The 21,646-nt window shown below is 36.9% G+C and overlaps 2 protein-coding genes across 4 annotated transcripts in view; both read left to right on the forward strand.

Moving 5' to 3' along the window:
- CENPE (centromere protein E) overlaps positions 1 to 6,248 on the forward strand; it is a 38,774-nt gene extending 32,526 nt beyond the window's left edge. The window contains exons 39-44 of the mRNA XM_042811875.1: positions 143 to 346; positions 739 to 851; positions 1,732 to 1,829; positions 3,095 to 3,263; positions 3,750 to 4,009; positions 4,892 to 6,248. Coding sequence (XP_042667809.1) covers positions 143 to 346; positions 739 to 851; positions 1,732 to 1,829; positions 3,095 to 3,263; positions 3,750 to 4,009; positions 4,892 to 4,989 — 942 coding nt within the window. The 3' untranslated portion in view covers positions 4,990 to 6,248. The remainder of the gene's footprint in view (positions 1 to 142; positions 347 to 738; positions 852 to 1,731; positions 1,830 to 3,094; positions 3,264 to 3,749; positions 4,010 to 4,891) is intronic.
- Positions 6,249 to 6,861: 613 nt separating this feature from the next.
- On the forward strand, positions 6,862 to 21,411 carry BDH2 (3-hydroxybutyrate dehydrogenase 2). 3 transcript variants are annotated; one of them, XM_042812908.1, is made up of 11 exons: positions 6,862 to 6,941; positions 8,810 to 8,890; positions 10,070 to 10,148; positions 12,485 to 12,581; positions 13,101 to 13,209; positions 13,849 to 13,909; positions 15,179 to 15,292; positions 15,840 to 15,898; positions 17,321 to 17,413; positions 18,661 to 18,759; positions 20,621 to 21,411. In XM_042812908.1, the coding sequence occupies exons 2-10, from the start codon at positions 8,819 to 8,821 to the stop codon at positions 18,712 to 18,714; spliced, it is 738 nt and encodes a 245-aa protein (XP_042668842.1). In that variant the 5' UTR covers positions 6,862 to 6,941; positions 8,810 to 8,818; the 3' UTR covers positions 18,715 to 18,759; positions 20,621 to 21,411. The 3 variants fall into 3 exon arrangements, with proteins under 3 accessions (XP_042668842.1, XP_042668843.1, XP_042668841.1); XM_042812909.1 differs by having other exon boundaries at positions 20,765 to 21,411; XM_042812907.1 differs by having other exon boundaries at positions 18,661 to 21,411.
- The last annotated feature ends 235 nt before the right edge of the window (positions 21,412 to 21,646 follow it).

The raw sequence follows: 21,646 nt of genomic DNA on the forward strand, positions 1-21,646 counted from the left end.
CCCCCCCCCCCCTTCTGTCCCCCTCTTTTTTTTTTTTTTTTTTTTTACCCCCCCCCCCCCCCCCGCGGGGGGGCGGGGGGGGAGGAGGGTTTGTGGTGTTATCAATGTAACAGTATGTGATCTTAACTGCTTATCTCAATAGGCTCTGGAAGTAAAACTCCAAAGGTTAGAAAATTCAGTAAACGAAGCAGGAAAAAATCTCAGAGAGAAAGATGACAAGATAAACAAGTTACAAGCACAGATAAGGATAACAACAGCTTCAAGTGAGCTCACCCAGCTACAAGCTAAGCTGAATGAGACAGAAAAGTGCCTCAGAACTTCCCTAACAGAGAATCAGAGTCTTCAGGTATAAGCCAAATTCTTTTCTCATTTTTCTCATGGGGAGAGAGAGGGGGAGAGAGAGTTTTAGTCAATCTATTCTGCATGGTATCCTTAATGTTAAAACACTCTACTTGCATGTTTAGTATTCAGCTTCACTTGCTACCAATGCAACTTTCAAAGACAAGTTAAAACGCATGTTATGGTATTAGAAGCTAATATGTGAGTGTGTGCATTATACCAAAGTTAGGACAGCAACTACTACTATGCTGCTAGTTGATAATGTGGGTGTTTGTACTCTAGAATAACTATTGTTCAAATTTTGTCCTCCAAGATGTGGTACACAAGAATAAACAAAGCAGTCCCCAGATTCGTTGCTCTGTAAGAATCCTTAACTTATACTAGCTATTTTATTTTTAGGCAAAATTAGATAAAGGTGCTGAGTTATACAAAGAAGAAATTGATCAGCTCAAAACACAACTAGTAAAATGTGATATGGAAAGAATGAAGCAATCAAACTCTTTTGATATGAAGTAAGTTCAAGTTTATCTTTTCATGCTTCTTAACTACCTATTCCCAACCCTTACCTGACAAATAAGTAGTAAACATTCAGCTTTACATGTCTTAGGTTTTTATTCTATCTGCATTTCAGAGAAAGAAAAAAATCATTTATCTCAAGCTGATTACCAGTTTCTTTCCCTGTACACCCACTGAAGTTGTACAATCATTGGCTTAGATTGGAAGATGGCTTAAAGGTCGTCTATTTCCAATCCCCCTGCAGTGTTGCCCTCACCAGATCAGGCTGCCAAGGGCTCCATCCAATCTGGCTTTGAATGCATCCAGGGATGGGGCATCAACACCTTCTTTTGGCAGCCTGTTTCAGTGCTTCACTACTCTCCAAATAAACGATTTCTTCCTAAATTCTAACCTAAATTCCCCCTCCTTTAGTTGAAAGCCATTCCCCCAATCCTACCACAATCAGACTGTGTAAAAAGTCACTCCCTCTCCTGTTTATAAGCTCCCTTTAAGTACTGGAAGGCTGAAATGAGGTCCAAAGCCGTCTCTTCTCTAGGCTGAGTAAGACCAGCACTCTCAGCATTTTTTAATGTCTCTAACAAGCTAAGTTCAGACGTAAATCAAAATTCTGACATGTGTGGGAGAAACAGCAACTGGGAGCACTCTATAACTCACTGGACAGAGAATTAATTCAGTTCAAACTTCTGCTTTCCTGCACTTTAACTAAAACCTAGCGGACAACCAGATGTAGAGTTAGTCATATGTGTTTTTTTATTTTCTATGCATTTTTGTTTGTTAGCTCAATAGAAAAATCAAATAGTTCTCCTGCAACTTAGATTACTAAGCTTAAAACGTGTTGTTTTTTTTCCCTCCCCCCCTGCCTTCCCACCAACGCAGACTTGCTAATTATAAAGCTCTTGCAGAACACCAAGAAGAACAGTTAAGAAAGCTAAAAGAAGAACTTAGAAGAGCGCAACAAGAGCAAGATGTTACTGGTAAATTCAAGACATAAATAAGGGACTGTTTCATATTAAGCATTCAGTTTTAATTTTACGTAGTTTAAATTCCAGATTGGGATGCAGGCCTTTTATTTCAAAAAGATAGGAGAAAGGGTTAGGTGCTTTGGAAGAGATAGAAGGTAAAAATACAGTAACTGCATGTGCAATGTATTAGAATCACAGCAGGTCTTGTATTGTTTTGGTGTTTTTTGTGTATTTCTCCAGTTATACTAGCAATCATAATGATAAGCTGCTGCAGCTGTAGTGCCTTATGTTTCTAATTCTGTGATTAGAACTAGAAATACAGAATTGTATGAATTGGAATGGACCTTTAGAGGTCAGCTGCTATGACTCCCCTGCAGTGAACAGGGACACCAATAACTGGATCAGGCTGGACAGGGCTCTGAACAACCTTATCTTCAGAATGTCTCCAGGGATGGGGCATCTACCATATCTCTCTGTGCAACCTGTTCTAATATTTCACTACTCTTATTATAAAAACAATCTTTTTCCTTATATTCAATCTAAATTTCCTTTCCTTTAGTTTGAAAGTATTTCCCCTTGTCTTATCACAACAGACCTTCTTTCTTGTGGCCACCGTTTACATACAGAAAGTTCACTATCAGATCACCTCAGATCCTTCTCTTTAGGCTGAACAACTCCAGCTCTCTCAGCCTGTCTCTGTAGGACAGGTTCTCCATCCCTTCAGTATTTTTTGTGGCCTTAGTCTGGATGCACTTCAACTAATCTGTGCCTCTCCTGTACTGAGGTTCCCTACACGGTGATACAACTCAAACTATTTAACTACATTAAAGCTAAATGGCCCAATGAAGCATCTCTTATGCTTCTTAATATCTCCCTGGCAATGTGATTACTGATGGTGGGTGTTAAGGTTGGTGTTACAGCCAGATAGATTATTGTGGTGAAAAGAAACAAACAGGGAAAGAATGCTCATCTGTATCCAAAGATGTAGGTTTGCAGAAGGGACTCCACGAAGGAGTTGAACTGCCTTCACCTGTCTCCCACTGGGCTGACCCAGTCCTTTCCTCAGGTGATCAATCAGTGGTTCAGGCCATGACTCAACAGCTCCCATACAGTGGGTTTTAAAAATAGCTGTTGTAATGACACTTGTAACCTAGTGAGGCTTTACATATAAGACTACAGGAAGAAATCTTGTATAGACATATCTAAAATATATATTGATGTGGTTTTTAAATATTGTAATAATAATAATACACGTATTTGTATGAAATTTTTTCTAGTAATGTCTGAAAAAGAAGTTCCCCAGAAATCCCAAATGCCCATCCCCATTACTTGTGGTGGTGGTAGTGGTATTGTGCAGAGCACACAAATGCTTGTTTTAAAATCTGAACAAGTTAAGCTGCAGAAAGAAAACTTGTACCTGAAGAAACAAAATGATATTCTACTAAGGTAAGCATAAAAATGGTAAGCATCAAGTAAGTAATTATCACCATTTCTTTCTAGGAAACCTGTAGAACTGAATAACTGCTCCTCTTAAGATGCAAAAGAATGTAGCAAGTCTAAACTTGTATTAGTAACTAATACTAGTTACGTATTTGTGTGTGTGTACCTGTTAATGGCTTTTGAGCTTTAAATTACTTCTGTAAGAATTTGTTCTAAATGTTTATCAGTAAGTGGGAGATGAACTTAGTTGAAAATGTATACGGTAAAATTGTTGAAAGGAATCTTAGCTTAAAAAGGGGAAAAAAAAATCCAAGAAACTTTGTACCTCTAGAGCTGATACATTTGGTTATCATAAGAGGCTTTTATTGCCTGTCTGTGATATGTCATCTGAAGATGTAGGAACTGCATTGTCAGGATTGTTTCTCCTTTTACTTCAGAGAACAACTGAAGGTTTTTATTAATGAAATGCTGGGATTTTTTTTTCCTACTCAGTAATGAGCTTCAACTGAAGGAGGAACTTAGAAAATGGAAAGAAAGAGCACTAAAATTGAGAGAACGATTCTCAAGAGAGACTACTCAAGAGACAGTACCAAGATCTCCAAAGAAGACAGTTTCACGTTCCCTTAGAGAGCCAGCTTCACCCTCCAAGGAGTCTGTATCTCAGGAAACTGTGACTCAGTACATATCAAAGCCTCTGCCACTGACATGTCCAACAAACTTCTTTGATAATTCCAACTTAAGTACACTAATAGGTATGTAACATGGTGGTGTCTTATTAAAGTTATTAGGAGAGACAGAATATAAGGGGTGGTCTTTGAGAGTAGATGTCCTGTACTTTCCCTGATCAGGCCTGAAATGTATAGAAGCAGCTTTTTTGAATGCCTATTCAGCAGGTTGTTAAAGGGCTGCCCAGCTGGTGCCAAGATTATCCGTGCTTTACATCACCTGAATAATACTTAGGACACATACCTCCTGAAGATTAGGCAAACTTATTATTTCTCTTGCTTCACAGAAAGTGCTGATGACCAATTGCTTTATAAAGTGAAGAGGTAGAATATCGTGTCAAATGATGCTCTAGAATCTTTTGCTTTTTAACTTTTACACCAGTTAAGCACACGCTTCTGACAAAACCGATTTTCACAGACTGTGCTATCATCTATTCAGAGTTAACTGCTGGTTGCCTACTTTCTAACATTTCCTTATCAAGATTATTGATTTTTTGATCTTGGATTTTGAATTTGCCAGCATGGCAGTCTCTAGCTGCTGTAATAGCTGTTTTGATATTTTCTGATATTTCTTATTACTGGACTGGTGATTTCTGGGAAGTCTAGTGATTTTAGCATATTAGTGCTACTGCCCTCATCAACCTGCTTCTAAAAGCTTTCGTGAAGCTCCAGCAGGCATGCTGAAGACTTTTAACAACAATTAGACTGGCAGACATGCAGCAAGAATGACTCACTGCCATTTTCTGTGAAGTCCAACTAGGTAATAGTATAGCCTTCTTCACAGCACCATGCTTCTCAGAGGCAAGTTTTGCTAGCTGATGTTTAAAACTAGTCGAGAATAAATTGCTATATTCCTACTGCTTGTCTAATTGGGAAAATGTCACTTTAATGTTCTTATTTTCTGTACAGATACACAACCTGCAGGAATGGAGTCCACAGAAGACCATCTTAAGAAGTGGTTTGAAACTTCAGAGAAAGATAAAGTCTCTGATTGTAACACCCAATAGAGGTGTTCTGTTGTTAGCTGCCTTTACAAGGGCTACAATCAGAATCTAGCTACATGGAAAATGGTTGCTTCAGGTTAAAGCCATCTATTGTGAGAAGAACCCTGATGGCGTGCCAGTCCCTTGTGTTGGAACTACTACTTCCCAGAAGTGGAAAAGCTTTAAAACAAGAACAAAAATGGGAAAGTAGACATGTTACCTGCAACCTGCTGATGTTGTCCTTTGGTTGCTTTTGTTTTGTGTAGCAAAGAAAGTAAAGCTAACGTACTGAAGAAAAACGGACACAAGAATGGATCACAAACTGATCTACTGTGAAACTTCTTGATCTTAAACTTCTTTGGCATTTTTGTAACAGTCCTCTTCTGGGTGCTTTGTATCTACTCATTAGTTCATTTTGTTTCTCAACAGATGGTTTTTATACCGAGTTAATATTTTTTTTCTTAATACTACATTTTTCACTGCAACTTTAACCTCTTTATTTGGATATTACAACTAAATTTATTCGTTTTCTTTTTGTAGGATTTCTCTTAAATTCTTGAAAATATTTCTGCAGTTCAGTAAACTATGGTGCAAAAATAACTTGTTTTTCTTGTCATCTTTGAATATACTTTATTTCCTGCTTGAAATTGGGTTCTGGATTATTTTCTTTTTCAAACAGTAAGCAGTTGATCTGATTGATACTATCCTGTTGCTCTTATGAGTTGAAAATAAAACTGAACAATTGGGGTCGTAACATGGACTATGTTTTACTATCCTACTCATCTGGATTTTGAAGCCTATTTTAATGTTCTGTATGAAAAGGTTTCTTCTGACAAACTTTTAATGTTTTAGGTATCTAAACACTTCACTTTTGTAGTGATATGATGCTATGATCTGGGGATGCTGATTCACTGTCTAAAGACACTTTTTTCTAATAATCAGAGCACTTCTATCATCATGTTTCTTGCCTGTTGCAGTATCTTTCTGCAGATTACTAATGCACAAATCTGTGTCACCAGTGTTTTGCTTAATTCTTCCTTTCTGACTCTTTGCTTTGACAGGAAGTGTTGGAATAGATCCTTTCCCTCCTATATGGGAGAGATTTGGCACTCAAAATTTGAGTTTTTGAATTTGAGTATTTGAATTTCTAAAATTTTGACTTGGAATGCATATTGGCAAGCTTTAGAACCTGGGTGTTTTCAGCTAACAGTCTTGAAATACAATTACTAAATTCAGTGTCTTACTAGAATCGTGAATATGCAGGAGTATCTTATTTCCCCAACTTTGATAAATGCAAGCAGTTTGGGTTTTGGTGTGGTTTTGGGATTTTCTTTTTTACAATTTCAAATTATTTATTAAAAAAAATATTTCCTGTGTTTATCAGAATTCAACAGTCTTTCAGAAGGGTGGAAGGCATATCTGGCGCTGCTGTCTTGTGCTGCTTTTTGTTTTGTTTTGTTTTTCTAGGGTTTTTTGTTTGCTTTTTACAGTTTTAAGATACTGTATTAATTGCTTTCTGGAATAATAAAAGATTTGGAGATTTCTCTTGTGCTTGAGCTGAAAAACAAAGATGTACTGCACAGGTCTGTCTCAATTCCGTAGACAAAGTGGGAGAGGAAGAGAAATGCTTTTAAAAAAAACTTAATTTTTTTTTTTTTTTTTTTTTTTTTTTTTAGGCAGATGAGTTACAAAACCTTATTTTTTGGTGAATATTCTGTTGATCTCTTGCATTCTTTAGGAAAAAATGGGTAGCTGAGGTTTATGATCCTTCTTTGTCCCTGCACTGCGCAGAAGAAAATCATACTTGAAGTCTTGAGTTTCACTAGATGGCAGCATCTTTGTGTTTCAACAGGAAATTACTGTCATAGAGAAACTTTCCAGTTAGACTACAACTCCCAACAAGCACAGCAGGGAAGTCATAAGACTTCCTTTTTCACAAAGGTCGTTACACGTACCAAGCTGGCTGAGATCTTTTGGTGAGTGGCTGTTAATCTCCCTCGTTTCAAAAGCTTCATAGAATTGGTGTGTCAAATGTTCACGAAAACTCATTGTCAGATCAAAAATGTGTTTATAAAGCATTTTACATCTAAAATGGTAGGGTGATTTGAGGAAGTACTTCAGCTGGTGGTTTTTTTTTATATATATTGAAAATGCGTGTAACAGCAAAGAATGAGTTTACACAGCCTTGACTGAGTGCTTTGAGCAAACTTGGGACTTTTGCTATAAGTGCAGTACATTGCAGAGGTAGTGCTACCTAGTTGTATACATTGGTCTCATTTTACTCTGTTTAACATTGCAATCTTCACATGTTAAAATGAAAAAAATTTTGCTAGCACAGGCACAATCTCATGTAGCGATATAGCGTACGTCAGAGGCATCCTAAGATGCATCATTTTATTCACCTAAAAATTACGTTCAAGATGTTGTGCCTTTCACAAATTAGAAAAAAAAGATGCAATTTTTTAAAAATTTTTTCTAGTTAAAAAAAAAAAATGCATGTTCTTATTGCTTACATTGTGGACTATTTTGGTGGTTTGTCATTTTGTTTTTGTTTGCTTTTTTCTTTACGTTTGTGTCAGTTGTTCTTTTATCAGCAAAACCCTAAAATTAGGTTGAAAAAATGTCTGTATGTCAGGCTGACTTTAAGTCAAGTGAGATAATGCTTTTGTATTACAGCAGAAATAACTTTTTAGTCAAGTTGTTTAGAAAGAAGTCCATTGTTCCATGTTGAATCAGTAACCTTCGGAGAAATATACTAGTTTTGCTTCAAAAAAGGGGGGGAGGGGAGCAAAGCTTCTGGGAAAGAAAGATTTCAAGTCCAAATTGAACGAGTAATCTGATGTAAAAACCTAAACTGAACTAACAAATCACAGAGTGAATTTGACTGTCTCCAGGTGGTATTGTTGGCTGCTAATGTAGGGGAAATAACGGTGTTTGTATGCAACTCAAATGAAGTATTCGGCATGTTGGATTCATGCTTATATTTAAAAAAACTTAAGGGTTTAGGGACACATTCCTACACTCGTAGCTATATAGAGAAGCTCAGTTGCTTGATTGTTTTCACCATTGTAAACTGTATTTCTTCAAACATACTAACTCCTTTGAAAGTGTCTACCTAGGCAGAGAAAAAACTGCACTTTGCCTTTTGGTTTCCACAGCTTGAGTAAGGTGAAACCTCCTGGAAGGTTATTTGTGTCATCCAGCACTCAAAAAAAAAAAATCTTCCCCACCTTTTGCCCCAAGCATCTTCAGTAGTTCTCTAATGTCAAATGATGTAAAAGTGAGGGGGGATTTTCATTCATCTTCCTCCTCTTACTCTGTGGAGCTGAGAATCTTCTGTGTTGGGAGATTCTCAAGAAAATTCAAAGTGGACAAATGCCAGTCTTAGGTGATGGGAAAAAATGCATTTCACAGAGTCCTGGAGGGTATTGTGCAAATTGTGTTGTCATCTAGGAAGTTGAATGTAGTAGTCTGAGAGAAATAGAAAAGACCTGCATTCTAAGAATACAGTGTACAGTGGAGATGCTAGATTACAAGCTATTTTACTTCTGTCTCATCATTCTTTTTTTTTTTTTTTTTTTTTTCTTGTTTAAATGAGGTTTTGAGTCTGATAAAAATAGAGCTTGGCTTTTGAGCACAAATGCATTTTGGTCCTTATAAATGCAAGACTGAGGCAGTGCCCCCTCAGAACCTTGGCTGACTCAGCAGCCCAGAAGAGTGCTTTGTGAGTTGATAGTATAGATGCTCTGAATTGTGTTTTGGTTTATGGAATGAATTTGCACCTGATTCCCAGGGGGTGATATTGACTCACTTTGTATTAGACTCATATTTTCTGTTTGCGCAGGCCAGCAGCATGGGGCGGCTTGATGGGAAAGTAATACTTCTGTCTGCTGCAGCACAAGGGATTGGAAAAGCCACTGCTATCGTGAGTTAGATAAAATTTGTTCTCTTGTACCTAAGCTGGATGTCTGATGCTAGCATGTGCAACAACACCTGCACCAAACAAGTTCTTGAATTAATAAGCTATAGGTGAAGCCAGAACTACTTACTGAAAAAATCAGGGAGCAATAGAGTCAATGTACTGTATTATGTATGCTTGCTGCTGTTTAAATTTCTGAAAGTGAGAGAAACCCTTTTAAACATCTTCATTATTGTTAAAATAAAATTTAAAGTATTTATTGATTTTTTTTATTTTTTTTTTAACTTTTTTTTTCTTGTTGACTATTGCTTTTGACAAGTTCTGCCCCTGCTATTTCCTTCTTCCTCAGTGGACAGAAACTAGCAGGGTTATCTCAGTACCTGCATAATTTAATCAACAAGCCCTGTAAGCAGGAATTTTGCAAGGTTAGTTTGTCACACAGTTAAGAATGCATGAAACTGTTCATTTTCACTACTTGCACTAAAATACTTGGTCTAAAGGTCACTTTACTGGTGATTTCCTTTTGCAAATACCTTACAAGTCATGGAGGGCTAGCACATTTAATCCTGCTGTCCTCTTAGATTGTGTTTGAGACACTTATTTTGAAGACTGGGGGTCAGTGTCAGAGACTATGGAATGGAGGCTGCTGTATATGCAGACAAAATGGATTTTTGAGGGGAACATCAGGAAATGAAGGAATATGTCTGGTTAAAGTATCAAATGAAAGCCATGTTTCTTTTGAGTATTACTCTGTTCCAATGATTTGGATGTGAAGGATCCTAAAGAAGTTCATGCCATGTCATTCCTCTTAATTTGTCTTCACCTATATAAGAAATCAGACATAATTTTAGCCTAAAGTGTTTGTAATGTCCTCACTACTGTGCACGCAGTTACTAAGGGCGATAATACCCATTGTCTTAGTTTGGTTACTGCTTTCATGCTTTATTTATGGATTTCTTATTTCATAGAAAAGAACATAAATCTCTCTAACATAGTTTTTCAGTTGTCCCCAGCATGTTTAGTAATCAATATCCATTAACTTCCTCACTTGCCTAGAATGAGTACGGGGAGATTAGCTGCCTTCAGTCAACTTTTATTTCAAACCAAAACCAAACAAGAAAACAGATTTTCTTGTAAGATATGGGATATCTAAAAGCAAACTACATCTCTTATTGTATTCTTCAGGCTTTTGCTAAAGAAGGAGCCAAAGTCATTGCTACAGACATCAATAAGACTAAGCTGCAAGAACTGGAGAAGTATCCAGGTAAATCATCTACAGTAGGCATTAGTTCAAATATAGTAAATGTTGTTGTAGGCTGGCCACAAAAGCGTGGCAAACATGGAAAGTAATCATTTAGATATTGTCATTAATTTAGTCTGTGGTGTAAAATGGCAGAGATTACATGTAAAATGTTTCAATTATCAGTGTTTCAGACGGGTTATTCTGGGAGTGTGGAATAACTGTGTTTCTTGTGTTGAAGAAGCAGCTGATTTCCTCCTTCCAGAATGCTTTGTTACTTCTATTTGTTCATTTGTTTTTAAGATTACTGGAATGACTGTTGAAACTATCGTGAAAAACGCAGAATGCTTTTCCCTGATTATAGGAACTAATCTCCAGCTATACAAATAGATTTCGTGCCTTGCATTTCCCTGGTCCATACTCAGCAAGGAAAGCATTTAGAAGATAACTGTCTAATAGGAATTGGCTTATCTTTGGAAACTAATTACAACAATCAGTGAGCTTATTTAATTTGTACAAATGCTCAGGCTCAAAAGTTGCTTTCCAGCTCATATCGCAAACACCTGTTTCAAGGAAAAGATTTTTCAGTAGCTGTGATTTTTAATTACAAGAGATGTATGAATGTGGGACACTATTAAAAAGTTATTCTTTCTTGAAAGAAAAAAAGCAAGAAAATTGTATTTCACAACCAAAGGTGCTTTTAACTTAAGGTGATGGAGGACAGTGATCACTGGGTGTCAACTTCATGAATTCCTATTACAGTGTGACAGCAAAATAAACAAAAACACTTATCTGGTGCAGCTTTTAATGTGAATGTTAGCCTTCTCTGACTGGAGTTCACTGCAAGCAGTCTTGCTGTAATTCAAGAAATTTGGGACTTCACCATTTTGTTCTGAGCATGCTTAGGAAAGTGTTACAATTTGAAGTGCGTTTTGCTTTCCCTCTGCTGGTACTCAGAAGGAAAAAAAAGCAGTTTTTCCAGCCATTTGCAGCCATTTCCATCCATTTGACTTGTGATTAGTTAAACTCTTTCTTCAAGGTTTGGCACACTGTGGTCTTTGAATCATATCCAGAAGAGGTAATTCTACTGCTCATGTTAATCACTAGCATGTAGTCTTACTAATTACATCATCATACACAAATCTCTTCAGAAGTGTCTGTATCATTTAACCAAAGCAAGTCAAGCATGTTCATGGACTTGTCAGTTTGCTTCAAAAGACACAGATGTAGGCTGGATGAGCCCCCTGGAGGTTGCTAAGACCTGTTTCTTATACAAAGCAAGTCTGATTGGGGCAGGTTACTCAGGACCACTTAGGTGGAAATTTCACAACCTCTGTAGGCCTCTGTTCCAGCATGACTGACCTCATGCTTTTATACTAGTAGTCCATAAGAAGCACAAAAAATAAACTCCCCACCACTCTTTGCATTCAGTCAGATTTCCCAAATTCTTTATTTTGCCTTTCACCCTTCTGTGGACTTCTGAAAACTCTGCTTCCACTTTACACTTTACATCCTCACGATAGGTAATTGTAGACTTCTATTAGACTGTAGGTCACCGCTGTCTGCACATGAATAAATTGTGGGTGGTGGATTTTTTTTTTTGTTGTTTTTTAAAATCTTTTGGAGCTTGAGTGTTCTGCACTAGATGTCTCTTAGTCCTAGATGCAGGGTATGCCAAGGCCATGCTGCAACCCAGTAGTGTCCTGGGAGCCTAACTGTACCTACTACTGCAATGTACTGCAGTACTTCTCCTTTTACACTCATTCTGATTTCTGCTGGATTTTCTTTGTTTCTATTTTGATAGCTGTGTCATCACCAAAGTTATCTATGATTTATATGAAATCGTTTTTCCTCATTAATTAAATAATATTAATCTGTTTCATAGTACTCTGAACTACATGTATACAGAGGGTAATGTGATTGTGAGACATGTAACTAGTTCCAAGTAGTAAATATTTGATAACAGTGGGCATGAAAGCTTGTTAGGATTATACAAGTTTTGTAGTTGCCTGGCTTGAGGATATAGTGGAATGGAATTCAGATTTACAGGAGGAAGTGATTTGTATGGCACATTACATTAGCTTATTTGTTTGTGTGATACTACATGGCTGTTAAGTCAGTTAATATATTTTTAATTCCTTTCTAAAATCTTGAATACCATGCTCTGCTGTCCATTCCTGTTTTAAGCATTGCACACGTGAAGTGTAGCTTTCAGTAAGTCTCCAAGTCTTACCACTGAGAGGCGTCTGTTCCTGGCAAGCTGCGGGTTTGAATGGGAGGTGCAATGTCCTCAGCACTTGAGAAGAATAAAGTACGAATTCTTAGCCAAAACCAGTTAAACTAAAACCATGTTTTTCTAGGCATTCAAATACGGGTTCTGGATGTCACCAAAAAGCAAGAGATAGAAGACCTGGCAGAGGAAATTGAAAGGATAGATGTCCTCTGTAATATTGCAGGGTAACCGTCTTCTATTTCATACTACTTCTTTTTTCAGCTTTTCCTATCTTCCAGAACTTTCTTTTACCTAAATCCATTTTGTTGTTGTTGTTGTAATGCACTTTATATCCTTAAAATATATATTTTCATCAAAACTGAACTTTTTGTGTGAACTTTTTGTGGCCATGTTACCCAGGCCAAGATATTATGGCTCTCTACTCTGTTTTCTCTACTCTGTGGATTCCCTATACTGTTGGATTTAGCCTTCCTTCTGCAACAATGAGCAAAATCAGTGGATTTACAACACTTTTTTTTAAATGTGTTTGTGTTTTAATTTCCTTATTAGCAAATGTTTTGTTGCTCATTGGTCTGCTTTGTGTCCCTGATACTCATCTGATGAAAAACACTGCTACTTCCTTCAAAAGGGCTCTCGATCCTGCGTTTTCAGGATTGGAAGGATACTACAAAGTGGTAATGGCAGAATTGCATAAAAAGCCATAGAAATGTAAACCTTGCACAGTAATCATGTACTTATTCCAGGTTTGTTCATCATGGGACCATTCTGGATTGTGAAGAACAAGACTGGAACTTTACTATGAACCTCAATGTTCGCAGCATGTATCTAATGATCAAGACATTCCTTCCTAAAGTGAGGCTTTGTTGCTCTCTGCATTGCAATCGGATATGAGGGTTTTAAGTTGTTGCTTGTCACAGACTGCAATTTGAGATAAGCATATGGCTGTGCAACTTTTTCTGTAAATGCAAAGGCCAAAAGAGGTAGCTGTGACCATTACTGGATGCCTGATTTTTTTTCTTCTCCAGTGTTGCTCCAGTCCTTACTTTTATTAGTTAATCTTCATTTCTAAAGGTTGTTTATAATAGCTTTAGACACTTTAGGTTTTGAGATGCCTGAAAAGGTTATAACACAAGCACACTTCAAAGGTTTTCTTTTTTTTCTTCTTTTTTTTTTTTTTTTTTTTTTTTAAGCCTTAGCCACTCCATCTGATGTGAATTGGAACAAGATAAGCTACAGTTGTGTCACTTCAATAATCCTGTCAATTGGTTAGGTGGTAAATCCTAGGGGTGGGCAAGAGTACTCAGTGATAGTTTCAGAATCTGTTTTATTACTTCAGATAACAAATTAAAAAGAAATGAGCACATATTCATGCCTATGACTCATGATCTTGCATTTCAATTGTATACAGGACTATTCTGTTGGTGCTATTGGCTATTCTGCTAGGCCTGCAAATAACAAAACAGTTTGAATGATGTAAATGTTCTTTTGCAGATGATTAAACAGAAATCTGGAAATATTATAAATATGTCTTCTGTGGCATCCAGCATGAAAGGTGAGAGGCTTTCTACAGTGATTCCTACATAAATCAGTCTTAAATTATCATGTTGACACTGTGTTCTGTAAAAATTTGTATATCCGTTCTAGAGAGAACTTTTTTTATATATGTAACAAATGCCCTTGATTTCGATCTTTTGTGTGTATTCCTGATGCATGCTCTAGTTAAATTATGTACAGTAGTAATTCCACAGTCAGCACACAGAATGGGTTGCTCTTAATTACAGCTTAATTACAGTAAAAGGAAGTGGATTATACTGGTTTGTTTGTTGTAGATGAAGTTTTGTGATCAAAACAAAGGTTTGTAACAATAGAGGGCCTCCTGATAAAGGAAGGTTTGCTACTGTGTTGGATCTGATGCTTGTTATCTCTGTTCAGTGCAGGTTGCTTCTATTCAGGTTGCCTAGGTGTTTGCTTTGATTTTTGCTTTCTGATGATCTACGATAAAGACGTTCATGCTTGTTTTTTTTCCCTAGTATGTAGTACTCCCTAGGGCAGCTGAAGTGAGCAAATCTGACTTTCTATTCACAGTGAGGGCAGTGAAGTGGTACTGCAAGGACACAATGGTACTATGAAGTCTTCAGTCTTCTTAAGAACAGTAATAATAATTTGCAGTGATGTGTATAAAAACTTAAGAAAAAAAGTTGAAAAGCTGCATAATAATATTTGGGGGAGTGGCAGGTGAGAAAATTGTAACAGTGACAAATATTGCACTGCTCTTAATTTAGAGGATGCTGGCAAATGTAGGAGGAATGCAGGAAGAAAAAAATATATATACATTAACACATGGGCAGTTTCAGAAACAGTCAAGTCATGGCCTATGAGCTTTTGAATCTCTTATGAAAGTTTTGTAGCATCTTTTTTATCAGTATGTAATAACTGAGAAAAGAGTTCTGTTCAGTGATTCTTGCTGTTTATGTTACTCAGAGAAACAATGAATCAATAAGCAATACAGTCATAACTACCAATGAAAAGTAATGGTGGCTAAAAGAGGAGACTCTGCTCTTCATGATCCTTTGTATGCTTGCAGTGTTACTTTTTCTGGACTACTCCCCAGATTGCTGTTATTGAAGAATCCTATGCTTTATTCTGGTGTGTACTTGAGTAGAATTCTGGCAGTTGGCATTCTAGTTAGCACAGCTTCTCCACAAGGGCAAGCTAAAGTAAACACTGCAGTTCAGAAGCAGATGCATATTGAATAAACTTCTCCCTGTTCTTTTTTGATTTCGTTTTGCTTCTGTGCTGCCTTCATACTGGCCTTCTGTAGGAGTGGTGAACAGATGTGTATACAGTACTTCCAAGGCAGCAGTTATTGGTCTAACAAAGTCTGTGGCTGCTGATTTCATTGAGCAAGGGATCAGATGCAACTGTGTATGTCCTGGTAAGTATTGTTACAGTACATTGTTAATACAAGTGGATGATAAAAGGCATACAGCCTAACATAATTTGACATTATTAGCAAAAAATAGATTTGTAAGCAGCAACTATTGTTACAAGAAACTAAGGGGGGAAAAAAGGATGTATTTGAAACATTTCTGACTCTCAAAATAGAAAACTTGTTACTTTATAATTAAAAATCTTAACTTGCTAAACCAGCACATGCTTGTTATGTACAGATCACAGTATTTTGAAGCACAGTATTTTTATTGTTAAACCTGTATTTCTCAAGGTAGAAGCAGGGGGTGCCTACGTAACAGGCTAGCTATCTTTCAAACATCTGAAAAGTACTGAATGTAATTCTCAAGTCTTATCTTCTATTGAAATTTAGGCTCGTGGGCTACGCTGATAGTTTTGCAGTCTTTTCGTGCATTCCGTTATGATGTTACACTTCAGTATTATGACATACAAATGGAACCCATTAACTGCACTTTTTGTTATGATTGCTGATGAAGTTGAGCTTTAACTTTGAAATTACAATTTTTGCTTAGGAACTGTTGACACACCATCTTTACAGGAAAGAATCAAAGCCCAGCCCAACCCAGATCAGGTGAGTGTCATCCAAAATTAGGGAAGAAAACTCTTGAACTTTCATATGTTATGTTTTCATATCTATATGTTAGAAAGCAGCATTCCTTTGTTCCTCATGATATGTACCAGACAACTTGACAAAACAAGTGCACTCTCAGAGTTCTAGTTCTATGTTCAAACAGTTAAGACATACCTAAACAGTACATTTCCATGCCTATTCATTTTTTCAAGAATTCCTTAATATATGCTAATGTCCCTCTGAGCATGCATGGTAGCAGCCTCTGCTGGTTTTCAGCCACTTACTTTCTCCCCATTTTTCCATCATCAGCTTCATCACAGAGACTTTTGGCTGAACTCAGCAGTATTTCCCCAACTTGCCAAATTTCCATTTCTTGTTAGCCCATAATGAGCAACTTTCTATGTTAGTATGCTCTAATCCAAAACGGTATGAGAGAAATCTGAAGAATAAATTCTTGTACCTGGTGGCTGCGAAGATAGAAGCAGTCTACTTTGTCTCCAGGGCTTCTCATGAAGCAGGACCATTGAGGGAATCATAGAATTGCTCGGGTTGGAAAAGACCTTAAAGATCATCAAGTTCAACCTCACCCTAACCATACCTACCCTAACTCAAACAACCCATTGCTAAATCATGTCCCTAAAAAAAACCAACCAAACAAACAAACAAAAAAAAAAAAACAGTTTCTTTCACAGCACCACATCCAGACAGTTTTTAAACAAGGCTGTTCACACACCAGGCGAAGTTGAAATGGGAAGTTACAGAACTAGCGTTCACTGATTTCTTTTATGAAATTAATGCATCAGTCCTTAAATATACTGATCTCTATTGCTAAACAACCAGCCTATATCATGAGCAAACAATTCATTAGTTTGTTCGTGTATGCACCAATGTTTATCCTTTTTTCAATTACTAAAACTAACCTGCAGCACTTCTCAAACTAAGAAAATTCCTATCTTAGAGTACCAAGGATAATATAACAGTGGCATTGTCTTTGAAAGCTTGGTGAATTTCTGCTGAGGATGGGAGGCTTAAAGTGCCTTGGAAGGTCACTGTTGCGCAGTAAACACAGAGCAGTACAAAACAATGATAGAGAGGGCATTCTGACCTATGTGTTTAAAAATGAATTGGGATCTTTAATTGTACTAACTCAATGACTGGGAGGACTCATTTGAAGGCTCTGGGAATATCATCCACCAAAGAGAAAGGGCTTCAGTGGCTTTATTCTGCAACCAGAAGTTCAGGTCCGTGAAATCTGTACAACAGTGACCGTTACAACTTCTTCTAGCACACACTCTCTACCCAGTAAGCTAAAAATTATAACATATGGCTTGCTTCCAGTATTGCTTTGTACACATCACATGCTACTTGGATTAAAAGAATTATTTTATATTTTCAACATACCAAATGCTTTTATATATCTAGGCACTGAAAGATTTCCTAGCCAGACAGAGGATTGGCAGGATGGCTACTGCTGAAGAAGTGGCCCATCTCTTTGTGTACTTGGCTTCTGAGGAAGTAAGTATTGGAACAGTAACACTTCCTGTCACAATCCCATTTTATTTTGCTTCTTCTCAGTAAAGAGAATTTGTTCCAGGAGGGCTTGTATCTGTTATGAGCTTGATTATTACCTCCCAAACAAAACAACAACCCCCAAACCTTTACTGAGTAAAACTTTACTGAATAAAACTGATACAAAAATTACTCTGAATGTTGACAGTGATTAAGGCATTACATACTTGGTGCCATAGTCAGGTTTTTTTCCATGTAATTTGAGAAAGCTGACTGACCCCAGATCATTCTGAATCATAGGAGAAATGGGCTTGTCTGCTCTTGCAAGTTTTGTTTGCTCTGCAGTTAGATATTTTCCTAAGGAAGTGGAATTAGTACTGTCATTACCTGCTTGCGGTAAGCAAGAGAAAATACTTGTGTAGACCCATGAGAGAGAGACCTGATCTAAGAGGTCTAATGCTATGTTTAAGCCTACCATTTTGGCTTAAGGAAAACAATAGAACAATTGAGGTCTTCATAGACCAAACTCTAAATGTTCACTGCAAATATCATTAATACTAATGAACACGTATCAAGCTTATTTCAGATGTTATACATTCACAATGGATCTAATACTGAACTAGGTTCCAATGAACTTGCCCAGCAATCCTGCTGGGCACAGCAGAATAATTTAATGCAATTAATTCAGTCTTGATGTTTCCACCTATCATAATCTTTTCATCTTCTTTCTAGTGTTCTCAAACAGTGTTTCTGTAAAGCTACTAATTTTCCAGTCTGGTCACATGGTTTTCTGTAATCTTCTGTAAGCAGAATTCCAGTTCTGCAGTATGCTTCAGAATGGGATACAGCAAAGGATGTCTCCAGCTCAGTTCTTCCCCTTGTTATTCTAAGTCATTTAAATTTTCATTTAGGTCCCCTTACTGGTTGACCTAAGTCATATTTTGCTCAGCTGAAATATGAAATATGGAGCTAATGACATCATAGTGTAAAACATTATTCCTGCAGGTGGAATCTGTGAAGGCTATCTTATGTGAATTTGCACATTTAGGATGTATTTTAGTCTTACTGCCTTTAATAGTGCTTCTGCTGCACTCCCTTGAGCTAGCCAAAAGGCTTCTGTTTCTAAGCTTATTTAAAAAAAAAAAAAAAAAGTATGAAAAAGTGTATATTTTTTATATTTATTTTTTTAAAAAAGCATTTACTTGTGGAAAAATACAGCATTTAAAAAAATACTATATTTTATGTAATTTCAGTCTGCCTACATGACTGGCAATGAAGTTGTCATTGATGGAGGATGGAGCCTGTAATCAACTCTACCTGCAGATGGAAATCCATACAATGAAAGGCAAAAAGTGAGGATCATGTTTCTCAGTTAAGAGTTTTCAAAGTTTTAAATCATTTATAGGATGTATTCTAGAACAAATTTGGTGCATTTTTATGGTTATGTGGTCTCATTCTACGTCTCGGTCTTGTTTTAAGCAAATCTAAATGAAAGGAATTAATGCTATCATTATTCTCAGCCTAGAAAATATTTAGAATTTAAACATTCACAATTCTTAGCAGCATTAAGAAATTATCCAGAGAAAACAGACTACTTTTAAAGCAGCCAAAAAATTATCAAGTTAATATTAATTTTAAACAACAGAAGAAAGCAGAAGTGGTATATGTGAAGGTTGAAATGATTTTGTTACTCATGACAGACATCTACTTTTAGAGAACACACTAGATCTTGCAAATTATACCTGAAAATCTATCCTGCTTTGCAGACTTTTGTTTCTGCTCATTTCTATCGTTAGCAGGATGGTTTTTGAAAACAGTAATGACTATAGAAAAATAGTTTGTATTGGACTGTTGAAAAGAATCTGACTTGAGACTGACATCCAGAATAGAAGGTGCAAGACTGTCAGAGACACTGGATTTACAGTGCATGGGCAGAAGAAATTCCTGCACATACAGTAAGGAGTCAGTGTACATGCACAGCTGTTTTCTGCAACTACCATATCCATTTTCCCATACACTGGACAAGTTAGACTGTTGGAATTTTGAACAACAAGAAATCATAGCCCAAAAAGCTATGACCATTAGAAGCAGTAGGACTGGCTGCCTTGTAGTTCCACAGTGTTTTTTGTTTAGGCATATGAAGATTATAGACATTGTCTTTGTGAAGCAGAGATGATAGAAGATAAATCGTTATAATGGCTGTTCACAGAATCACAGAATGGCCAGGATAGGAAGGAACCTCAATCATGAATCTCCAATCCCCTGCCACATGCAGGGCCACCAACCTCCCCAAACTATTTCATTAGTGGCATATTCACTCTTAAAATGGTTTTGAAAATATCTTATCTTTTTCTTCTGTTTTTCATGTGCAGAACACTATTCAAGAATATCACTCTGATAGACGTATATGTGTAAGCAGTGTTCTTAGATACACATGTGAATTTTCCAGAATGTATTTTACTTCTGGTATAAAGCAAAAGGAGTGAGATTTTTACCACTCTAGATAGAGCAAATATGTTCCTCTCCCAGAAGGATTTACTAGTGAATGTACGAATACAGGACAAATATTATCAATTCTACAGATTAGGTTCTGTGCTTAGATATTCCATTGCTTGACTCTCAGACAGAAACATAGTTCTTGCTAAAATTAAAACTAAACTTCTCTCAAAATGATTGTATCTACAAGAGTTTGTATTGATATTTTTATCATAGTAGCACAATGGAGCTTTGATTTACGAATTGGAAACTGTCATGGTAAGGAATCATACTGAGAAGAAGAAAAAAAAAAAAAAAAAGCATGACCCAAAGACCTAAGGCAATGAATAATCTGAATTCCAGAACTATCTGTTACACTAACAGTTAAAATTGACATGAATGACATGGACTGAATTCCTATAAATATGGCTTTTTGTTTGAGAATGAAGCTATATGCCATTTGTTTTTTTCATATCTATGAAAAATATGTATGAAACTCATACACATATAGGGGAAGAATTAAGAGATAAATGCTACTGAGTATTATTGGTCATTAAAAAGTGGGAAAAACATGTACTCGTTTTTGTAACAGTGACACGTTTTTAAATGACTGGAGTTCTTCAGTGTTTGGTAAGGCATTAATAGAAATTATTCTATTTCAAAGATAAAGAACATACCTGGTTCAAATCAGCCTTTGTACAATCAGTCAGTTTGTACAATTTGTGTGTTTGCTTACAGATTTAAAATGAGAAGTATTGTGGAGCCTGCTTCCTCAGACTGGTTATGGACTTTAGCTCTTACCTTTAATTGTAGTGGGAATGTTCCAATCCTGTGTAGTTTGTCTGTGGGATTTTGAGTTACGCTCTCTGGCATTTCATTCAGGTGACCTCAGCAGCCAAGCAGGATGAAGTTGGAACAAAAATCCTAAGTTATCCAAAACGGCTCCACCACTACTCACTGATGTAAAGTCAAATGTTGAAAGTTGAGGCCGACAGGATTCTGTTTCGGTGTTTGCAGAGGTTAAGGTGAAGGCCAAAGTCCTCCTTCTGTAGATGGTATAAAGGGCTTACCTTGGGAAGGGGATCTCCACACTTGTAGCAATGCAGGAAGTTTGTGCTATTTTGAAAATGAAAATTCTCTCAAATTCATCATTATGAATTACTGATTGCATAAAGAACTTTAACAGGTAATATTTCTAAGCTCATTGGTGAATGTAATACACTGGCGCTACTCAAATATTGTTTAGACAAAACACTCCTGCAACAGAAGGAGATAGCATCCACTTTCTACATTGTACTGAAAGCACAGATACAGGCATTTTCCAGTGAAGCTGGTTGTCAAAAACAAAAACAGCAATAACCACACCAACAGCGATTGCTGTCTCTTGCCTCTTTAACGGTGTGTGTGTGTTGCAGGGTTGTGTTAACAGCCAAAAGTCTGAAATGTGCCTCTACACATCGAGTGTTTTCAAGCAGGCTTACTGGCATTATTAAAAGATAATCCTTTCTAATATTCTTGTGTTCCCTGAATTGTTGTGGGAAATCTTGTTTCTTTCCTCCTACTGCATTCACATGATAAGGAGGGTCATGACTCCAAATTTTAGGTCATTTTCTCTTCGGGAAAGGTGAGTGTTTAAATCCCTCACTTGGAGTCCTGGAAGATTTAATCTGGTCAAAAGAAAACCCTGAAACCAGATTCGTTGTCAGCCCAGTTCTACATAACGCTGCTGGGAGTTGAGTAGCAACGCGCTGCAATCGAAGCCGC

This window comes from Centrocercus urophasianus, unplaced genomic scaffold (assembly GCF_019232065.1).
Source record: "Centrocercus urophasianus isolate 14NV4802_14NV808 unplaced genomic scaffold, USGS_Curo_1.0 seq_13, whole genome shotgun sequence".
Lineage (NCBI taxonomy): Eukaryota > Metazoa > Chordata > Aves > Galliformes > Phasianidae > Centrocercus > Centrocercus urophasianus.

Bases quoted from the DNA above. Each gene is read 5' to 3' on its own strand.
- BDH2 (XM_042812907.1), top strand. From the start codon at position 8,819: ATGGGGCGGCTTGATGGGAAAGTAATACTTCTGTCTGCTGCAGCACAA. The intron at 12,582-13,100 runs GTAACCGTCTTC...TACTTATTCCAG, and splicing joins GTCCTCTGTAATATTGCAGG to GTTTGTTCATCATGGGACCA. The intron at 15,293-15,839 runs GTAAGTATTGTT...ATTTTTGCTTAG, and splicing joins ATGCAACTGTGTATGTCCTG to GAACTGTTGACACACCATCT.